This window comes from Somniosus microcephalus, chromosome 3 (genome assembly GCF_052327205.1).
Source record: "Somniosus microcephalus isolate GS21.2 chromosome 3, FLI_Smic_1.0, whole genome shotgun sequence".
Lineage (NCBI taxonomy): Eukaryota > Metazoa > Chordata > Chondrichthyes > Squaliformes > Somniosidae > Somniosus > Somniosus microcephalus.
Genome location: NC_140989.1, coordinates 15,096,889 through 15,113,513, shown reverse-complemented (window position 1 = coordinate 15,113,513; position 16,625 = coordinate 15,096,889). Strand labels below are relative to the sequence as shown.

Below are 16,625 nucleotides of genomic sequence, written 5' to 3'. Positions count from 1 at the left end.
AGACAGATATTTGAATAGTAAGGGAGTCAAGGGTTATGGAGAGTGGGCAGGGAAGTGGAGTTGAGGTCAAGATCATATCAACCATGATCTTATTGCCAAGGAGCATCTCGAGGGGACAAATAACCTACTCCTGCTCCTACGTCTTATGCTCTTATGCTGTTCAGTTCCATTCACAACTCCTCAGATAATGAAGCAAGACCTGGTAGCACCTATCTCTAAATTAGAAGATTCTGGGTTTAAGCCCCACTCTAGGACGTATGCAAATGACAGACAGGAAAGACGCACTGGTCCATCTAGCCTGTCCCAGATAGCTGTGGTGCTTTATGCAACCTCAGGAGAGCTCAGCATTTAGACCCTGTGGTCTTAAAGGGAATCAGAGGGCTACACACAGCCACGCCTTTGCACCAGAATAATATACCACGCAATCTTCTGATAGAGCTCTTCAAGATTATGAAAGGGTAGATGTAGGGAAGATGTTTCCACTTGCAGGGGAGACCAAAACTAGGGGCCATAAAGATAAGATAGTCACTAATGAATCCAATAGCTAATTCAGGAGAAACTTCTTTACCCAGAGAGTGGTTAGAATGTGGAACAAGGAGTAGTTGAGGCAAATAGCACAGATGCATTTAAGGGGAAGCTGGATAAGCACACGAGGAATAGAAGGCTTTGCTGATAGAGTTAGATGAAGAGGGGTGGGAGGAGGCTCATGTGGAACATAAACACCAGCATGGACCAGTTAGGGCGAATGGCCTGTTTCTGTGGTGTAAATTCTATTTTCCATGGAACTTACGAAGAACTCATGATGAGACATCTAAGAGTGCTGATAACATTTTTATACTGCATAAAAGTGACTGGATTTTATCTCTTTTGTCTCCTGCAGAATGTACCCTGGACTCCAAAGCACAAGCTGACATTGTCCTATTGGTGGACGGCTCCTACAGCATTGGCCTGAGCAACTTCGCCAAGGTCAAGGACTTCCTGGAAACCTTGGTCAAGACGTTCCAGGTGGGGCCCAACCGCATCCAGATCGGGCTGGTCCAGTACAGCCGGGATCCGTATACGGAGTTCACCCTCCTCAGACACTCATCGCTGCAGGAAGTGGTCCGCGCCGTGCGCACCTTCCCCTACAGGGGGGGCTCCACCAACACGGGCAGGGCCATGACCTACGTGAGGGAGAAGGTATTCGTCCCCGAGAAGGGGGCCAGGCCCAACGTGCCACGGGTGATGGTGCTGATCACGGACGGCAAGTCCTCCGATGCCTTCAAGGGCCCCGCCCTGAAGCTGCGAGACGCGGGCGTGGAGATCTTCGCGGTGGGAGTGAAAGATGCGGTGTTCAGCGAGCTGGTGGCCATCGCCTCGCCCCCCGAAAACACCCACGTGTACCAGGTGGATGACTTCGACTCCTTCCAGCGGGTGTCGACGAAGCTGACACAGACACTGTGCCTCAGGATCGAGGAGGAGGTGAAAGCCATCAGAGAACGGGGTGAGTGAGCAGGTGGGATCTTTACCTCGGTCGCACTCCCACGACTAGAAGCATTCAAGTTACGTTTTATTGGAGCATAATGTCCACGTGCAAATAATGCTCATAAAACACAAAAAGGGGGTAAAAACTCGACCGCCCGTAATATGCCCTCCCCCACCCGATATTGGATCAATGGAACCGAATATCAGGCGGGGCCTATAACAGGCACTGCTATCCAGCATGAATTTCTACTCCGAGCGCTCTTTCTTTCAGAGGTTCTGTAAGAAATCTGTCTTCAACTTGTTAAATGCCTGTGCAGAACCAAACATGTGTCAACTGCACCCGAAACCTTGAAACGGCACCGTGAAATATCGTTGAACGAAAGCGTTAATGTGCTCGTATGAAATTTTCCCACCCGCTATTTAATAAAGTGGTTAACCCATTCACAGCTGGCCTGTTAGCATCTGAATGACGAGCATTTGGGCTAACATTCTACGCTCATAAACTTAACCCACAATTGAGCTTTTCACATGCCGGTGGTCCTGCATTGAATAATTTAATGGATAAGTTTATTTTAAAATGAATTCTCAGGATGTGGGTGTCCCTGGAAAGGCCAGCATTTATTGCCTATCCTTAATTGCCCTTGAGAAGGCGGTGGTGGGCCGCCGCCGCCTTGAGCCGCTGCAGTCCGTGCGGTGAAGGTGCTCCCACAGTGCTGTTAGGGAGGGAGTTACAGGATTTTGACCCGACGATGATGAAGGATCGGCGATATATGTCCAAGTCAGGATGGTGTGTGACTTGGAGGAGAACTTGGAGGTGCTGATGTTTAAAGTGGTGGACGGGCTGCCAATCAAGCGGACTGCATTGCCGTAGATAGTGTCGAGCTTCTTGAGTGTTGTTTGAGCTGCACCTTTCAGGAAAGTGGAGAGTATTCCCTCACACTCCTGACTTGTGCCTTGTAGATGGTGGAGAGGCTTTGGGGAGTCAGGGGGTGAGACACTCGCCACAGAATACCTAGCCTCTGACCTGCTCTTGTAGCCACAGTATTTATGTGGCTGGTCCAGCTAAGTATCTGGTCAATGGTGACCCTCTGGATGTTGATGGTGGGGGATTTGGTTAAAATAGCTAAGATATTTCACACAAATTTATTGGGCCAGAAATGGCTGAACGGGGCTTGCAGCCCCGTTTTTGCACTTACCCCGCGCTCCTGCCGATCAGCTCCAGGGACGCCTGCACTTGCTGAAACAGAAAGAAGAATCCCGGGCAGCGTATGACGTCACGCCGCCCAGGAGTGCAGCCAGCGCGAAGCCAGGAGCGTGCAGTGCAAGTGAGACACGCCCCTTGAAGTCTCAGTTTCACTGGACACGCCCCCAATGTTTCTGTCAAGCTGCTAAGCATTTTTACATGCAAAGCAGCAGTTTAAATAGGTTTTTGGAAGTTTTTTGAAGATTTTGGTAACTTTTATAAACTTTTTAAAATGTTTACATTATTTTGAGTAATCTGAAGTAGTTTTAAAGAGAATTAAAGCAATTTAAAGACTTTTAAAAGCCCTAAAAGAATTTTTTTAATTCCATTTATTTATTTAGCAATGTCGTCGTCATACGTGTCTTCACACTGTTCCCTTTGGGGAACTGTATGAAGTGGTGGAAGGATTTATGGCCATGATTAACGCTCATTCCGTGACCGTAACCATCTTTGAACCAGCCATTAGGGCGGTTAGTCCTATGGCGGGAGGGTTTTACGGGCTCCCACAAGCTATACAAGGAGGGGGGGCCACCCACACCCACGGACGCAAATATCCCACTGGATGTCAACCCAGAATTTAGAGTTGGAGCTCCGACTCCACTTGCCGGGACTGTCTGGAGCGGGGTTCGAAACCCTACCCTGACCTGGCCCAGCGGCGGGGATCCTACCGTTATGACAAAGGCCCAATCCGATTAGCAACGTGAAATGGCAGCATAGGGCTCCAGTCACGGGGAGGGAAAAGGCGCAGGAAACGTATGGGTGTCACCTTTTGTGCGGAGTGGGCCTTTTGCGTAGCAGTAAGCATCCCCGCCGCTGGGCCAGAAGGAGTAGGGTTTTGAACCCCACTCCAGACAGTCCCGGCAAGTGGAGTCGGAGCTCCAACTTTAAATTCTGGGTGGACATCCAGCGGGATACTTGCGTCCGTGGGTGTTGGTGGCCCCCCCCCCCTCAGATGGGTTGTGGGAGCCCGTAAAACCCTCCCGCCATAGGACTAACCACCCTAATGGCTGGTTCAAAGATGGTTACGGTCACGGAATGAGCGTTAATCACGGCCATAAATCCTTCCGCCACTTCATACAGTTCCCCAAAGGGAACAGTGTGAGGATACGTACGATGATGACCTCTTGCGCAATGCACCTCCTTGGACCCTCAGTCGCAGATGCGAGGGGGCAAGTCGTGCAATTGTTAAATTTTTCATTTTATTGACATGTAAAATGTTGGCCCAGTAATTCCCTTCCAAATGCGCGAGTACGGTCGGGGTACTTACGCATCTGGCTGGATGAAATGCCGGTTTTCAGCATGCACAGTGCATGTGGGGAAAACCGGCATTTCCTGTCCTCTGAACGAAGGGGTTCAGAGGCAGAACGCGTGCGACTGCACAGGCAGCGCGTGCGCAGTATAATTCGCCGCTTTCATTAATGCTTTCAGTGAGGTCAAGTCATTACAACTTACACATGAAAAAAGCATGGGTACAGTTGCTCCAGAGGCTGCGGAGGAAGATATTTATTATCGTGGAGCTTCTGAAAGTATGTATGTCTGTATATATTCCTTTGCGTGTTATGTATATATTCCTTTACTTATGTGTATGAATGTATTATTTAATTATGACTTTCAGAGAAAGTAACTTATTGGAAAATCATAATTAAAAACATACATTCATACACATTAGTAAAGGAATATAAAACATACATACATATACGTAAAGGAATATATGTGGACATACATACATAACTCATTCTCACATTCCATTCACACAGCCACAATTGCTCCTTCTACCTACCGTTCTGAAAACCCTTTTTAAAAAAAAAAAAAATTTAAACTTTAAAACTTACTTAAAATTTCTTAAAATAACTTCCCTCCCTTTCCCAAACAAAAATATTGCATTTCAGAAGCTCCACGATAAAATATATCTTCCTCCGCAGCCAATGAACAACTTTACACTTGCTTTTTTCAAGTGTAACTTCTAAGGACTTACCCTCACTGAATCCATCATTGAAATCCACAAAGTTCACTGCGCAAGCGCTGCCTGTGCAGTCGCACGCGCTGTGAATAGGCCTCGGGTCTGGAAATGCCGGCGTTCCCCGCATGCGCTGTTCCTGCTGAACGCCGGCATTTCCAACGGCCAGATGCGTGAGTACCCCGACCGTACTCACGCTTCTGGCCGCGAATTTCTGGCCCATTAACATATAAAATGGCTAATATTGCACAGTGCTATTTCAAGGCAGGAATGTCTAACAATCCTATCAACGATCAGCATTTGATTTTCATTTTATAAATGATGAAAGTTAGGTTAAACTGCCTCTACCCAGTAAAAGATCAAGAAGCACCGGTATGTTATACAGTGCATTGAAGTTTAAGTGAATGGGACGTCGCAGATCTATGGAGTCAGGAAATATCCCAGCTCTCGTCACCGAAACCTGCTTCGAACCTTGGTTAGACCACACTTGGAGTACTGCGTACAAGTCTGGTCGTCGTATTATAAAAAGGATATAGAGGCACTGGAGCGAGTGCAGAGAAGATTTACAAGGATGATACCAGAAATGCGAGGGTACACCCATATCAGGAAAGGATGAACAGGCTGGGTCTCTTGTCTCTTGAAAAGCGGAGGCTGAGGGGTGACCTAATAGAGGTCTTTAAAGTTATGAAAGGTTTTGATAGACACAGAGAGATTGTTTCCACTTGTGGGATGAACAAAACTAGAGGCCATCAAAATAAGATAGTCTCCAAGAAATCAAATAGGGAATTCAGAAGAAACTTCTTTATCCAGAGAGTGGTGAGAATGTGGAACTCACTACCACAGGGAGTGGTTGAAGCAAATAGTATAGATGCATTTAAGAGGAGCCTGGATAAGCAAAAGAGGGAGAAGGGAATAGAGGGTTATCCTGATGGAATTGGATGAGGAAAGACGGGAGGAGGCTCAAGTGGAGCATAAACGTTGGCATGGACTGGTTGGGCCAAATGGCCTGTTTCTGTGCTGTAAATCCTATGTAATCCTATGAAAGTCTTCACCCCGATAAGCTTCACCCACTGAAACTTTGAAAAAAAAGATTGATTAGCCCAACAGAATTGGTAATAATTGGTTTCTCTTTCTCTGACCTTAGCCTTCACATCGGCCAAGGACCTGAGGACCTCTGAGGTGACCTCTAGTAGCTTCCGAGTGAGCTGGACAGGAGCTGGCCCAGATGTGCTGTCGTACTTATTGAGCTATAAGGTGGCAGTGGGCGGTGACTTCATCTCCATCCGAGTGCCCGCAGACCAAACAACCAGAGTGCTGACCGACCTCCTGCCTGAAACTACCTACCTCGTCAATGTGGTCACAGAATATGCTGATGGCAGCAGCCGTCCTCTAGAAGGAGAGGACACCACCCTTGAAGGTATTGTATCGCTGTGGCTTACGGTAGCATAGTGGTTATGTGACTGGACTAGTAAACCAGCATGAACATGAGTTCTAAATCCCACCATTGAGAATTCAGACTCGAAATAAAAAGCTGGTGTCGGTAAAAGTGACCATGAAGCTGTTGAATTGTCGTAAAAACCCAACTGGTTCACCAGTGTCCTTTATGGAAGGAAATCTGTCGTCCTTACCTGGTCTGGGCCTATATGTGACTCCAGTCCCACACCGGCTCCTAACTGCCCACTGAAGCCACTCCGTTACCACCACCTTCTCAGGGTAACTCGGGATGTCCAATAAAGTCCAGCCTTGCCAGGGATGCCCACATCCTGAATAAAAATGTTAAAACCTCTTTCATATTTGGCTATCTTCTTCAAAGGGTGTTAGACCTCCCCTTATGTCATCTAAATATCAATGTTTACATTTTCATGAGAACAGTAATGATTTTACTTTCAATGATCAGGATTTGATTTTCCTTTTATAAATAAGAACTTAAGAATTAGGAGCAGGAGTCGGCCATTTGCCCTTCAAGCCTGCTCTGCCATTCAATAAGATCATGGCTAATCTTCTACCTCATCGCCACTTTCCTGCACTATCCCCATATCCCTTCATTCCCTTAATATCCAAAAATCTATCGATCTCTGTCTTGAATATACTCAACGACTGAGCCTCCACAGCCCTCTGGGGTAGAGAATTCCAAAGACCCACCACCCTCTGAGTGAAGGAATTTCTCCTCATCTCAGTCCTAAATGGCCGACCCCTTATTCTGAGACTGCGACCCCTGGTTCTAGACTCCCCAGCCAGGGGAAACATCCTCCCTGCATCTACCCTGTCAAACCCTGTAAGAATTTTGTATGTTTCATTGAGATCACCTCTCATTCTTCTAAACTCTAGAGAATATAGGCCTAGTCTACTCAATCTCTCCTCATAGGACAATCCCCCCATCCCAGGAACCAGTCTGGTGAACCTCTGTTGCACTCCCTCTATGGTCATTCATAAAATGATGAGTTATAGATTAAACTGCCTCTACCCTGTAAAAGAATAAGAATAGGGAAGTGGAAATCTGAGATTGATAGGTTTTTGCTGGATAAGGGCATTAAGGGTTACGGAACCAAGGCGGGCAGATGGAGTTAAGATACAGATCAGCCATGATCTAATTAAATGGCGGAACAGGCTCGAGGGGCTGAATGGCCTGCTCCCATTCCTATGTTCTTTAATAACTTGTGTGTTGAAACACCAATATGAATGAATATAAATATGTAAGGTGTTTGGTTTCCTCGTCCTTACAAGGGTTCTTTGACTCTGGGTTTTACAGGAACAAAATGGTAGACAACACAAAGGTTTAGGTTCAACCCAAAACTGTTAGTTTATTAAAACCAACAAAACACAGACAAAAACCTGTTGAGATTTGGCTGAAACTTACAATCACCCATATGGCCAGTCGTTACCATTGTGGATTGTAGGCCTGGATCGGAGATAACCTGTCCCCATCCTCCTTTATCTGACTGCAGCTGCCTACACAGCACAAAGTGATGGGAAAGTGTGCGTGCATGTGCGTGTGCATGTACGTGTCTATGCATGTGCACGCATGTGTGTGTATGTGAGTGGGCATCATGTGTGAGTGGGATCGAGCATGGCTGCAGTGCCGTCCCCCACGGTTGAGTTGCCTGCTGCCATTCACGATCCAGCATATCAGATTAAAAGCTCACAGAATGTAACTCTGGCTGAGTCACCGTCCTCGGTGTGGAAAAGTGGGAGGGAAGCGGAGGTGGGTTATTGGCCCAAACAAACAAATGATATGACATGCACAAACTGCAATTTCTGCTTTGTATTTTGGAGAAAATGCTCATTGCTGGAAAGAATTCCACATAAATTGCATTTACTGTGAATAAGGGCAGATTCAGTCCAGATGAGGTCTTGGAAGGAGACCATTTGAATAGTCAATAGAATAGGAACGTGTGTGTGTGTGTGACTGTCTCTGGCCTGCAGCGGGTGGTCCAGATAAATACTTTCATTGGCATCTTATCAGTGACTCATTTCAGCTTTTTAGTCCCTTTCCGCTTCGCGCGAAAGTCAGAGAAAAGATAAATTAATAAGGCATGTAATGGCCGGCCGAAAGACACAGACTCTTTCTGTCACTTCCTCTGCACTCAAATTGTAAGTTCACAATGACACCAATGCGCGGACTCTGTCAAATGGCCTCTTTTTTATTCATTCACAGGATGTGGGCATTGCTGGCAAGACCAGCATTTATTGCCCATCCCTAATTGTCCTTGAGAATAGAGGCATAGAGTACAAAAGCAAGGAAGTTGTGATCAACCTTTATAAAACACTGGTTTGGCCTCAACTGGAATATTGTGTCCAATTCTGGGCACCACACATCAGGAAAGATGTGAAGGCCTTAGAGAGGATGCAGAAAAGATTTATAAGAATGGATCCAGGGATGAGGGACTTCAGTTACGTGGATAGACTGGAGAAGCTGGGGTTGTTCTCCTTGGAGCAGAGAAGGTTGAGAGGAGATTTGATAGAGGTGTTCAAAATCATGAGGAGTCTAGACAGAGTAGATAGAGAGAAACTGTTCCCATTGGCGGAAGGGTCGAGAACCAGAGGACACAGATTTAAGGTGATTGGCAGAAGAACCAAAGGCGACATGAGGAAAATCTTTTCAATGCAGCGAGTGGTTAGGATCTGGAATGCACTGCCTGAAAGGGTGGTGGAGGCAGACTCGATCGTGGCTTTTAAAAGGGAATTGGATAAGTACTTGAAGGAAGAAAATTTGCAGGGCTACGGGGAAAGGGCTCCCCCAGATTATTCAATGATCTCCCACCCCGTCTCACTTCAGCATTCACCCTTCACTCATACATCCTTTGCAGACACTCCCTGAACCTTCGTCACGGCCCCCTCCTCAGTCTCCACTCGACACTGCCCCCACCTCAATCTCACTCCTCGACACGGTCCCCTCCTCAATCTCACTCCCTCGACACGGCCCCCTCCTCAATCTCACCCCTCGACACGGCCCCCTCCTCAATCTCACTCCCTCGACACAGCCCACTCTTCAATCTCACTCCCTCGACACGGCCCCCTCCTCAATCTCACCCTTCGACACGGCCCCCTCCTCAATCTCACCCCTTGACACGGCCCCCTCCTCAATCTCACTCCCTCGACACGGCCCCCTCCTCAATCTCACCCCTCGACACGGCCCCCTCCTCAATCTCACTCCCTCGACACGGCCCACTCCTCAATCTCACTCCTCGACACAGCCCCCTCCTCAATCTCACTCCCTCGACACGGCCACCTCCTCAATCTCACTCCCTCGACACGGCCCCCTCCTCAATCTCACTCCTCAACACCGCCCCCTCCTCAATCTCACTCCCTCGACACGGCCCCCTCCTCAATCTCACTCCCTCGTCACGGCCCCCTCCTCAATCTCACTCCCTCGACACGGCCCCCTCCTCAATCTCACTCCTCGACACGGCCCCCTCCTCAATCTCACTCCTCGACACAACCCCCTCCTCAATCTCATTCCCTCGACACGGCCCCTCCTCAATCTCACTCCTCGACACGGCCCCCTCCTCAATCTCACTCCTCGACACGGCCCCTCCTCAATCTCACTCCTCGACACGGCCCCTCCTCAATCTCACTCCTCGACACGACCCCTCCTCAATCTCACTCCTCGACACGGCCCCTCCTCCATCTCGCCCCTCGACACGGCCCCCTCCTCAATCTCACTCCCTCGACACGGCCCCCTCCTCAATCTCACTCCTCGACATGGCCCCTCCTCCATCTCACTCCCTCGACACGGCCCCCTCCTCAATCTCCACTCGACACGGCCCCTCCTCAATCTCACTCCTTCACACGGCCCCCTCCTCAATCTCACTCCTCGACATGGCCCCCTCCTCAATCTCACTCCCTCGACACGGCCCCTCCTCAATCTCACTCCTCGACACGGCCCCCTCCTCAATCTCACTCCTCGACACGGCCCCCTCCTCAATCTCACCCCTCGACACGGCCCCCTCCTCAATCTCACTCCCTCGACACGGCCCCCTCCTCAATCTCACTCCTCGACACGGCCCCCTCCTCCATCTCACTCCCTCGACACGGCCCCCTCCTCAATCTCACTCCTCGACAATGCTCCCTCCTCAATCTCACTCCCTCGATACGGCCCCCTCCTCAATCCCACTCCCTCGACACGGCCCCTCCTCAATCTCACTCCTCGACACGGCTCCCTCCTCAATCTCACTCCTTCGACACGGCCCCCTCCTCAATCTCACTCCTTGACACGGCCCCCTCCTCAATCTCACTCCTTGACACGGCCCCCTCCTAAATCTCACTCCTCGACACGGCCCCCTCCTCAATCTCACTCCTCGACACGGCCCCCTCCTCAATCTCACTCCTCGACACGGCCCCCTCCTCAATCTCACTCCTCGACACAGCCCCCTTCTCAATGTCACTCCTCGACACGGCCCCCTCCTCAATCTCACTCCCTTCACACGGCCCCCTCCTCAATCTCATTCCACGACACGGCCCCCTTCTCAATCTCACTCCTCGACACTGCCCCCTCCTCAATCTCACTCCCTCGACACGGCCCCCTCCTCAATCTCACTCCCTCGACACGGCCCCCTCCTCAATCTCTGCTCGACACGGCCCCTCCTCAATCTCACTCCTCGACACGGCCGCCTCAATCTCACTCCCTCGACACGGCCCCCTCCTCAATCTCCGCTCGACACGGCCCCCTCCTCAATCTCCGCTCGACACGGCCCCCTCCTCAATCTCCGCTCGACACGGCCCCTCCTCAATCTCGCTCCTCGACACGGCCACCTCCTCAATCTCACTCCTCGACACGGCCCCTCCTCAATCTCACTCCTCGACACGGCCCCTCCTCCATCTCACTCCTCGACACGGCCCCTCCTCAATCTCACTCCTCGACACGGCCCCTCCTCAATCTCACTCCTCGACACGGCCACCTCCTCAATCTCACTCCTCGACACGGCCCCTCCTCAATCTCACTCCTCGACACGGCCCCTCCTCAATCTCACTCCTCGACACGGCCCCCTCCTCAATCTCCACTCGACACGGCCCCTCCTCAATCTCGCTCCTCGACACAACCCCCTCCTCAATCTCACTCCCTCGACACGGCCCCTCCTCAATCTCACTCCTCGACACGGCCACCTCCTCAATCTCACTCCTCGACACGGCCCCTCCTCAATCTCACTCCTCGACACGGCCCCCTCCTCAATCTCCACTCGACACGGCCCCTCCTCAATCTCACTCCTCGACACGGCCCCCTCCTCAGTCTCCACTCGACACGGCCCCTCCTCAATCTCACTCCTCGACACGGCCCCTCCTCCATCTCACTCCTCGACATAGCCCCTCCTCAATCTCCACTCGACACGGCCCCCTCCCCAATCACTGCTCCCTCTGCACCAACATCAGTGGCAGTGCTTTCAGACATTACACCCCTGCCCTTTTGCAACTCTCTTGCTAGATCCCAGGCTCATGTCACCTTCCTACCTCTTTAACAGGATTCTAAGAACCCTTCTGTTTGCTTCTGCTTTTGGCTCCCTCTGCTAACTTTGTTCCTTTATTTCCTTTCTCCCCCTGCTCTATGAAGTACATTGAGATATCTTTCTGTTTTTGAGGAGTATTGTAGAAATTAAGCTGTATTTTACAGTATTGTGCCCAAATTTGTATTCCACCGCCCTCTTTTATTTCAGACTTTCTCCCCTCATCCCCTGGAGATAGCAACTCATGAAGGGAATGGCTACAGGGGTGTTGGAAGCCCTCTGGTACTGCTCCTGTGTGAGGATCCTTTGTCACTAAGCTTGGTTGATGAATATTCAACTGTGATGGGGCAATCCTATCTTTATCACACATTTTTATATATACACGCAAATGCCAAGGCACGCACACGCACACACATGTCAACACACGCACATACGTCAACACACGGACACACATGTCAACACACGTACATGCGCACACATATCAACACACACACACGCCAAGGCACACACGCAAATATTTTCCAGTTGCAAGCCACTAAATAATGATCAAAAGTGGGCAGCTGAATTGTTTCTTCCTGTGGCTAATCCGGGATGCTGCGACTAATTAAAATGCTTCAGTACAACTTGACTGAGATCAGGCAGCTCTACACCTGGCCAGAAATCGAACCCTTACTCTGTACGTCACATTGACACACCACGCCGTCCATTTACTCACTGAATCCCCCCTGAAAAGCTCGTTGTTGTTGTTTACACCGTCGCTTAACATAACTGCTGATTTTCATACTAGTTTAAACTAGGCATCTAGGGAAAAAAAGAACAGTGTGAACTCTGTATGTAATGTCTCCAGGGCCCCACTGCAATCATCCCCTGGCAGCCAACGCCAAGTAAAGTTGACCCGTCCAATCTCAGTAGCACAACATCTTCTGCAAGACTTTCTTGTGCCCCAGACATGAGTCTCTAGTTTGGAAATGTGGACAAATGTGTAAGCTTGCGGGTGAGCTGACCTTAGGGGAGAGAACGGGGGTGGTGGGGGGTGCGTGGAGGGAAGAATTCTTGTCAGCAAAGCAGAACATCAAGTGCCTCTTAGGTTAAACTTAAGAAAGAACGCTGCCAGTCAACTGTGAAATTCAATTGTAGGAATCATTATAAAGTACCGCTCTGTGTCAACGACGCAGCAGAGTGAAGAAGAGGCCACATCTGTTTGATAAATAAAGGTGCACGCCATCAGCAGATGCAGCTCTTGAATGGAGATGCTTTTCTTGCATTCTTCCACGTAACATGCATCTACCAATAAAAAGGAAACGAGACAAAGTGAGATTGCTCCAAGATGAGTTTTCACAAGAGAAGTAGCTGACACAGACTGCGTCACTGGGCCGCGCCCTCTGCTGAACCTGTGCCCACACTAATCTTTCAATGTAAATGTCCCCCCCCCCATCCCTCCTGCTCCCGAGACAACAGAAACTCGTCGGAACAGGAGTACGCCATTCAGCCCCTTGAGCATGTTTCGCCATTCGGTCAGATCATGGCTGATCTGCATCTGAACTCCATCCACCCTCCCCCTCCAAACATTTCTGTACACCCAAGGACTCCATGACCTAGCCTCCATGTTTGACCTAAGACTCCTGTCAGCCTGCGGTGTGATAGTGTAGTGATGAGGATTCTAGACCAGTAACCCAGAGGTCACGACATCAAGTTCCACTGTGGTGAGCTATGGAACTGACTTCAGTAAGAATTCGTAGCCCTGTATTGGGGAAAGATTGGCTGCGAAAGTTGCTGGATTATTCTAAAAACCCAACACAATATTCTCCTTCACGGAAGGGAGCCTCCTGCCCCTAATATATTCTGGCCTCTATGTAACTCCTAATACCCTCTGAAGTTGGCATAGTAAGTCACTCGGGTCTGTTCCGAGTCACTACGAAGGGACTGGGCAATAAATGTTGTGATGCCCACATGCCGAGATCAAAATTAACAAAACAAAAGACAGACATGGTGCAACTCAAGAATTGTGTAAGGTTCTGAGTGTGTGTATCTGTGACTTGCACATGCCAAGAAAGCAAATAAGCTTTGCACAGTTCAATTAAAAACATGAATGATGACAAAAATAATTTGTTTAGGGAACACCCCAATAATATTTTCTCAGCACATTCGCTGTAAAAACAGTATTTATTAGTACTAAAATGACGTGATATTTAGACAACCTGTCTAGCTAATCCCAAAAAACACTCACTACACTATGGCCATGTTATTTTTTTAAATTAATTCCTGGGATGTTGGCATCGCTGGCAAGGCCAGCATTTATTGCCCATCCCCAGTTGCCCTTGAGAAGGTGGTGGTGAGCTGCCTTCTTGAACCTCTACAGTCCGTGCGGTGAAGGTACTCCCACAGTGCTGTTAGGGAGGGAGTTCCAGGATTTTGACCCAGCGATGATGAAGGATCGGCAATATACTTCCAAGTCAGGATGGTGTGTGACTTGGAGGGGAACTTAGAGGTGGTGGTGTCCCCGTGTGCCTGCTGCCCTTGTCCTTCTAGGTAGTAGAGGTCATGGGTTTGGGAGGTGCTGCTGAAGAAGCCTTGGCGAGTTGCTGCAGTGCATCTTGTAGATGGTACACACTGCAGCCACGGTATGCTGGTGGTGGAGGGAGTGAATGTTTAAGGTGGTGGATGTGGTGCCAATCAAGTGGGCTGCTTTGTCCTGGATGGTGTCGAGCTTCTTGAGTGTTGTTGGAGCTGCACTCATCCAGGCAAGTGGAGAGTATTCCATCACACTCCTGACTTGTGCCTTGTAGATGGTGGAAAGGCTTTGGGGAGTCAGGAGGTGAGACACTCACCGCAGAATACCCAGTCTGCTCTTGTTGCCACAGTATTTATGTGACTGGTCCAGTTAACTGGTTGCGCTCCATTGACATAAATGTCATTTTTAAGGGTAAATTTGTGATTGTCATTATTTTAATACAGACATTAACCTGCTTGGACGAATTTGGTACAAATGTGTCAAACATTTATAGAACTGTGGAACGATCCTGCACAGTAACGGGCCGTTGAATCTGTGCTACCTTTGCTCGGTATCTCTTCCTCATTATTTGGGAATGACACAAACAGCAAGGTCCAGAAGAGATCCCCCTGTAGACATTCAATAATCACTGCCCCGGACTAATTATCTGCTCTCCGGTGCCAAGCTAGTGTTCGACCCAATTAATTAATGCGGGGATGCACTAGAGGCCAGAATTGGAGGAGCGCCGAGATCTCGGAGGGTTGTAGGGCTAGAGAAGGTTACAGAGATAGGGAGGGGCAAGGCTACCGAGGGATTTAAGCACCAGGATGGGATTTTTAAATTTGAGACATTAGGGCAATGGGAGCCAATGTAGATCAGCGAGCACAGGGCTGATGGGTGAACAGGACTTGGTGTGGGATAGGATATACGGGCAGCAGAGGTTTGGGTGAGATGAAGTTAATCGGAGGCCGGCCAGGAGAGCATCAGCTAACCTTGACAGAAGCCTGGGAGCAGATCGCCCAACTTCCCCACCTGGTCACAGGAAGTCACTGGTCTCTACAGGGTGGGTGAAAGAAAAAAAGAGGATAATGGGCAATTTCACACACTTGTTTGAAGAGAAAAATTTTCTACATCATTACTGCAGTTGGATATTGTTTGACCAGGACCCAGTTTTAGTGGGTCCATCTCACATCTGCAACAGCTGAAGAATTATCTCAGGAACTATTATACCTTCTCTTTCACGAGTCTAGATACTCGTGATGACAGAGTTTGAGCTGAACCATTAGCAGCACTTACGGGCGACCTCTATAACTTAACTCGTGACCTTACCTTTCTTTCCCGCATGGAATGCACATTGCTTTCTAGACCTTCCCCTTAGAAATGATGGGCGATGCATGCTAAAATCTCCATCTGCGCTTCATTAAAAGCACACGCAGAATTAAAATCAAAAAGTATATCGTTTTTCAGACTGAATGATTGAATCCCTGAAGTTCAGTTCTGTTAACCCTGGACATCCATATACGTAACTCTGTTAATAACACCCATCTGGTGAGTATGGCAGTTAAGGAATTGACAATGAACTAGCAGTATTATTATAATGTACAGAATTTACATTATTCCAAGGTGGTCATGCTAAACCTTTATAAATTCCTGGTTAGGCCTCAGCTGGAGCATTGTGTCCAATTCTGGGCACCACACTTTAGGAAGGATGTCAAGGCCTTGGAGAGGGCGTAGAGGAGATTTACTAGAATAGTCCCAGGGATGAGGGACTTCAGTTATGTAGTGAGACCAGAGAAGCTGGGATTGTTCTCCTTAGAGCAGAGAAGGTTAAGGGAAGATTTAATAGAGGTGGTCCAAATCATGAGGGGTTTTTGATAGAGTAAATAGGGAGAAACTGTTTCAACTGGCAGATGGGTCGGTAACCAGAAGACACAGATTTAAGGTAATTGGCAAAAGAAGCAATGGGGAGATGAAGAGAATTACATTTAATCCTAACTTAAAAGCCTTGCCTATAGCGCCTTCCAAAAGCGTCATTCTTTCTGTAGAAGCAGAGAGGCTGTAATGTTATACAAACATGTAGGGCTTTAGTGCAAACTGGTATCTATCCAGCTAACAGCCTGCAACTCATGCGCTCTATTTACAGACAAGAAAAAAAAATCACAATAGGGCCTCTTTTTGTTTTTTTTAAAAGAGAAATATGTTAAAGTACTCATTTCTGCTGGCTCACACACAAGTAACATTATCTTGGCTCCAGTTTTAGGTGTCATGGGGGTCTGCAAATTTTTTTTGCCAAATGTATCGCTAGAACATCATACAAACATCATGGAACAGTCAGTGAGAGAACCCTCTAATGCGCACCTTCGCACTAGGGCACAACAGCTCAGTGGTGTATTCCTTGACTAACTATGGCCCTGAGATACTCTAAGAACACATGGGGAGGGGGAGTCAAGCATTATGTTGTTCAAACATATTGCCAAATCATTAGCTTGTGGGTTATACAGGAGTATAGCGTAATGTCCTAGGACAAAGTTG

At 48.6% G+C, this 16,625-nt stretch overlaps 1 protein-coding gene across 4 annotated transcripts in view; it reads left to right on the top strand.

Annotated features, from left to right (window-relative positions):
* Positions 1 to 16,625, top strand: part of LOC147120871 (collagen alpha-1(XII) chain-like) — a 377,794-nt gene that overhangs the window by 56,211 nt on the left and 304,958 nt on the right. For all 4 annotated transcript variants that reach the window (XM_085979224.1, XM_085979223.1, XM_085979225.1 and 1 more), the window contains exons 10-11: positions 881 to 1,483; positions 5,809 to 6,081. In XM_085979224.1, coding sequence (XP_085835350.1) covers positions 881 to 1,483; positions 5,809 to 6,081 — 876 coding nt within the window. The remainder of the gene's footprint in view (positions 1 to 880; positions 1,484 to 5,808; positions 6,082 to 16,625) is intronic.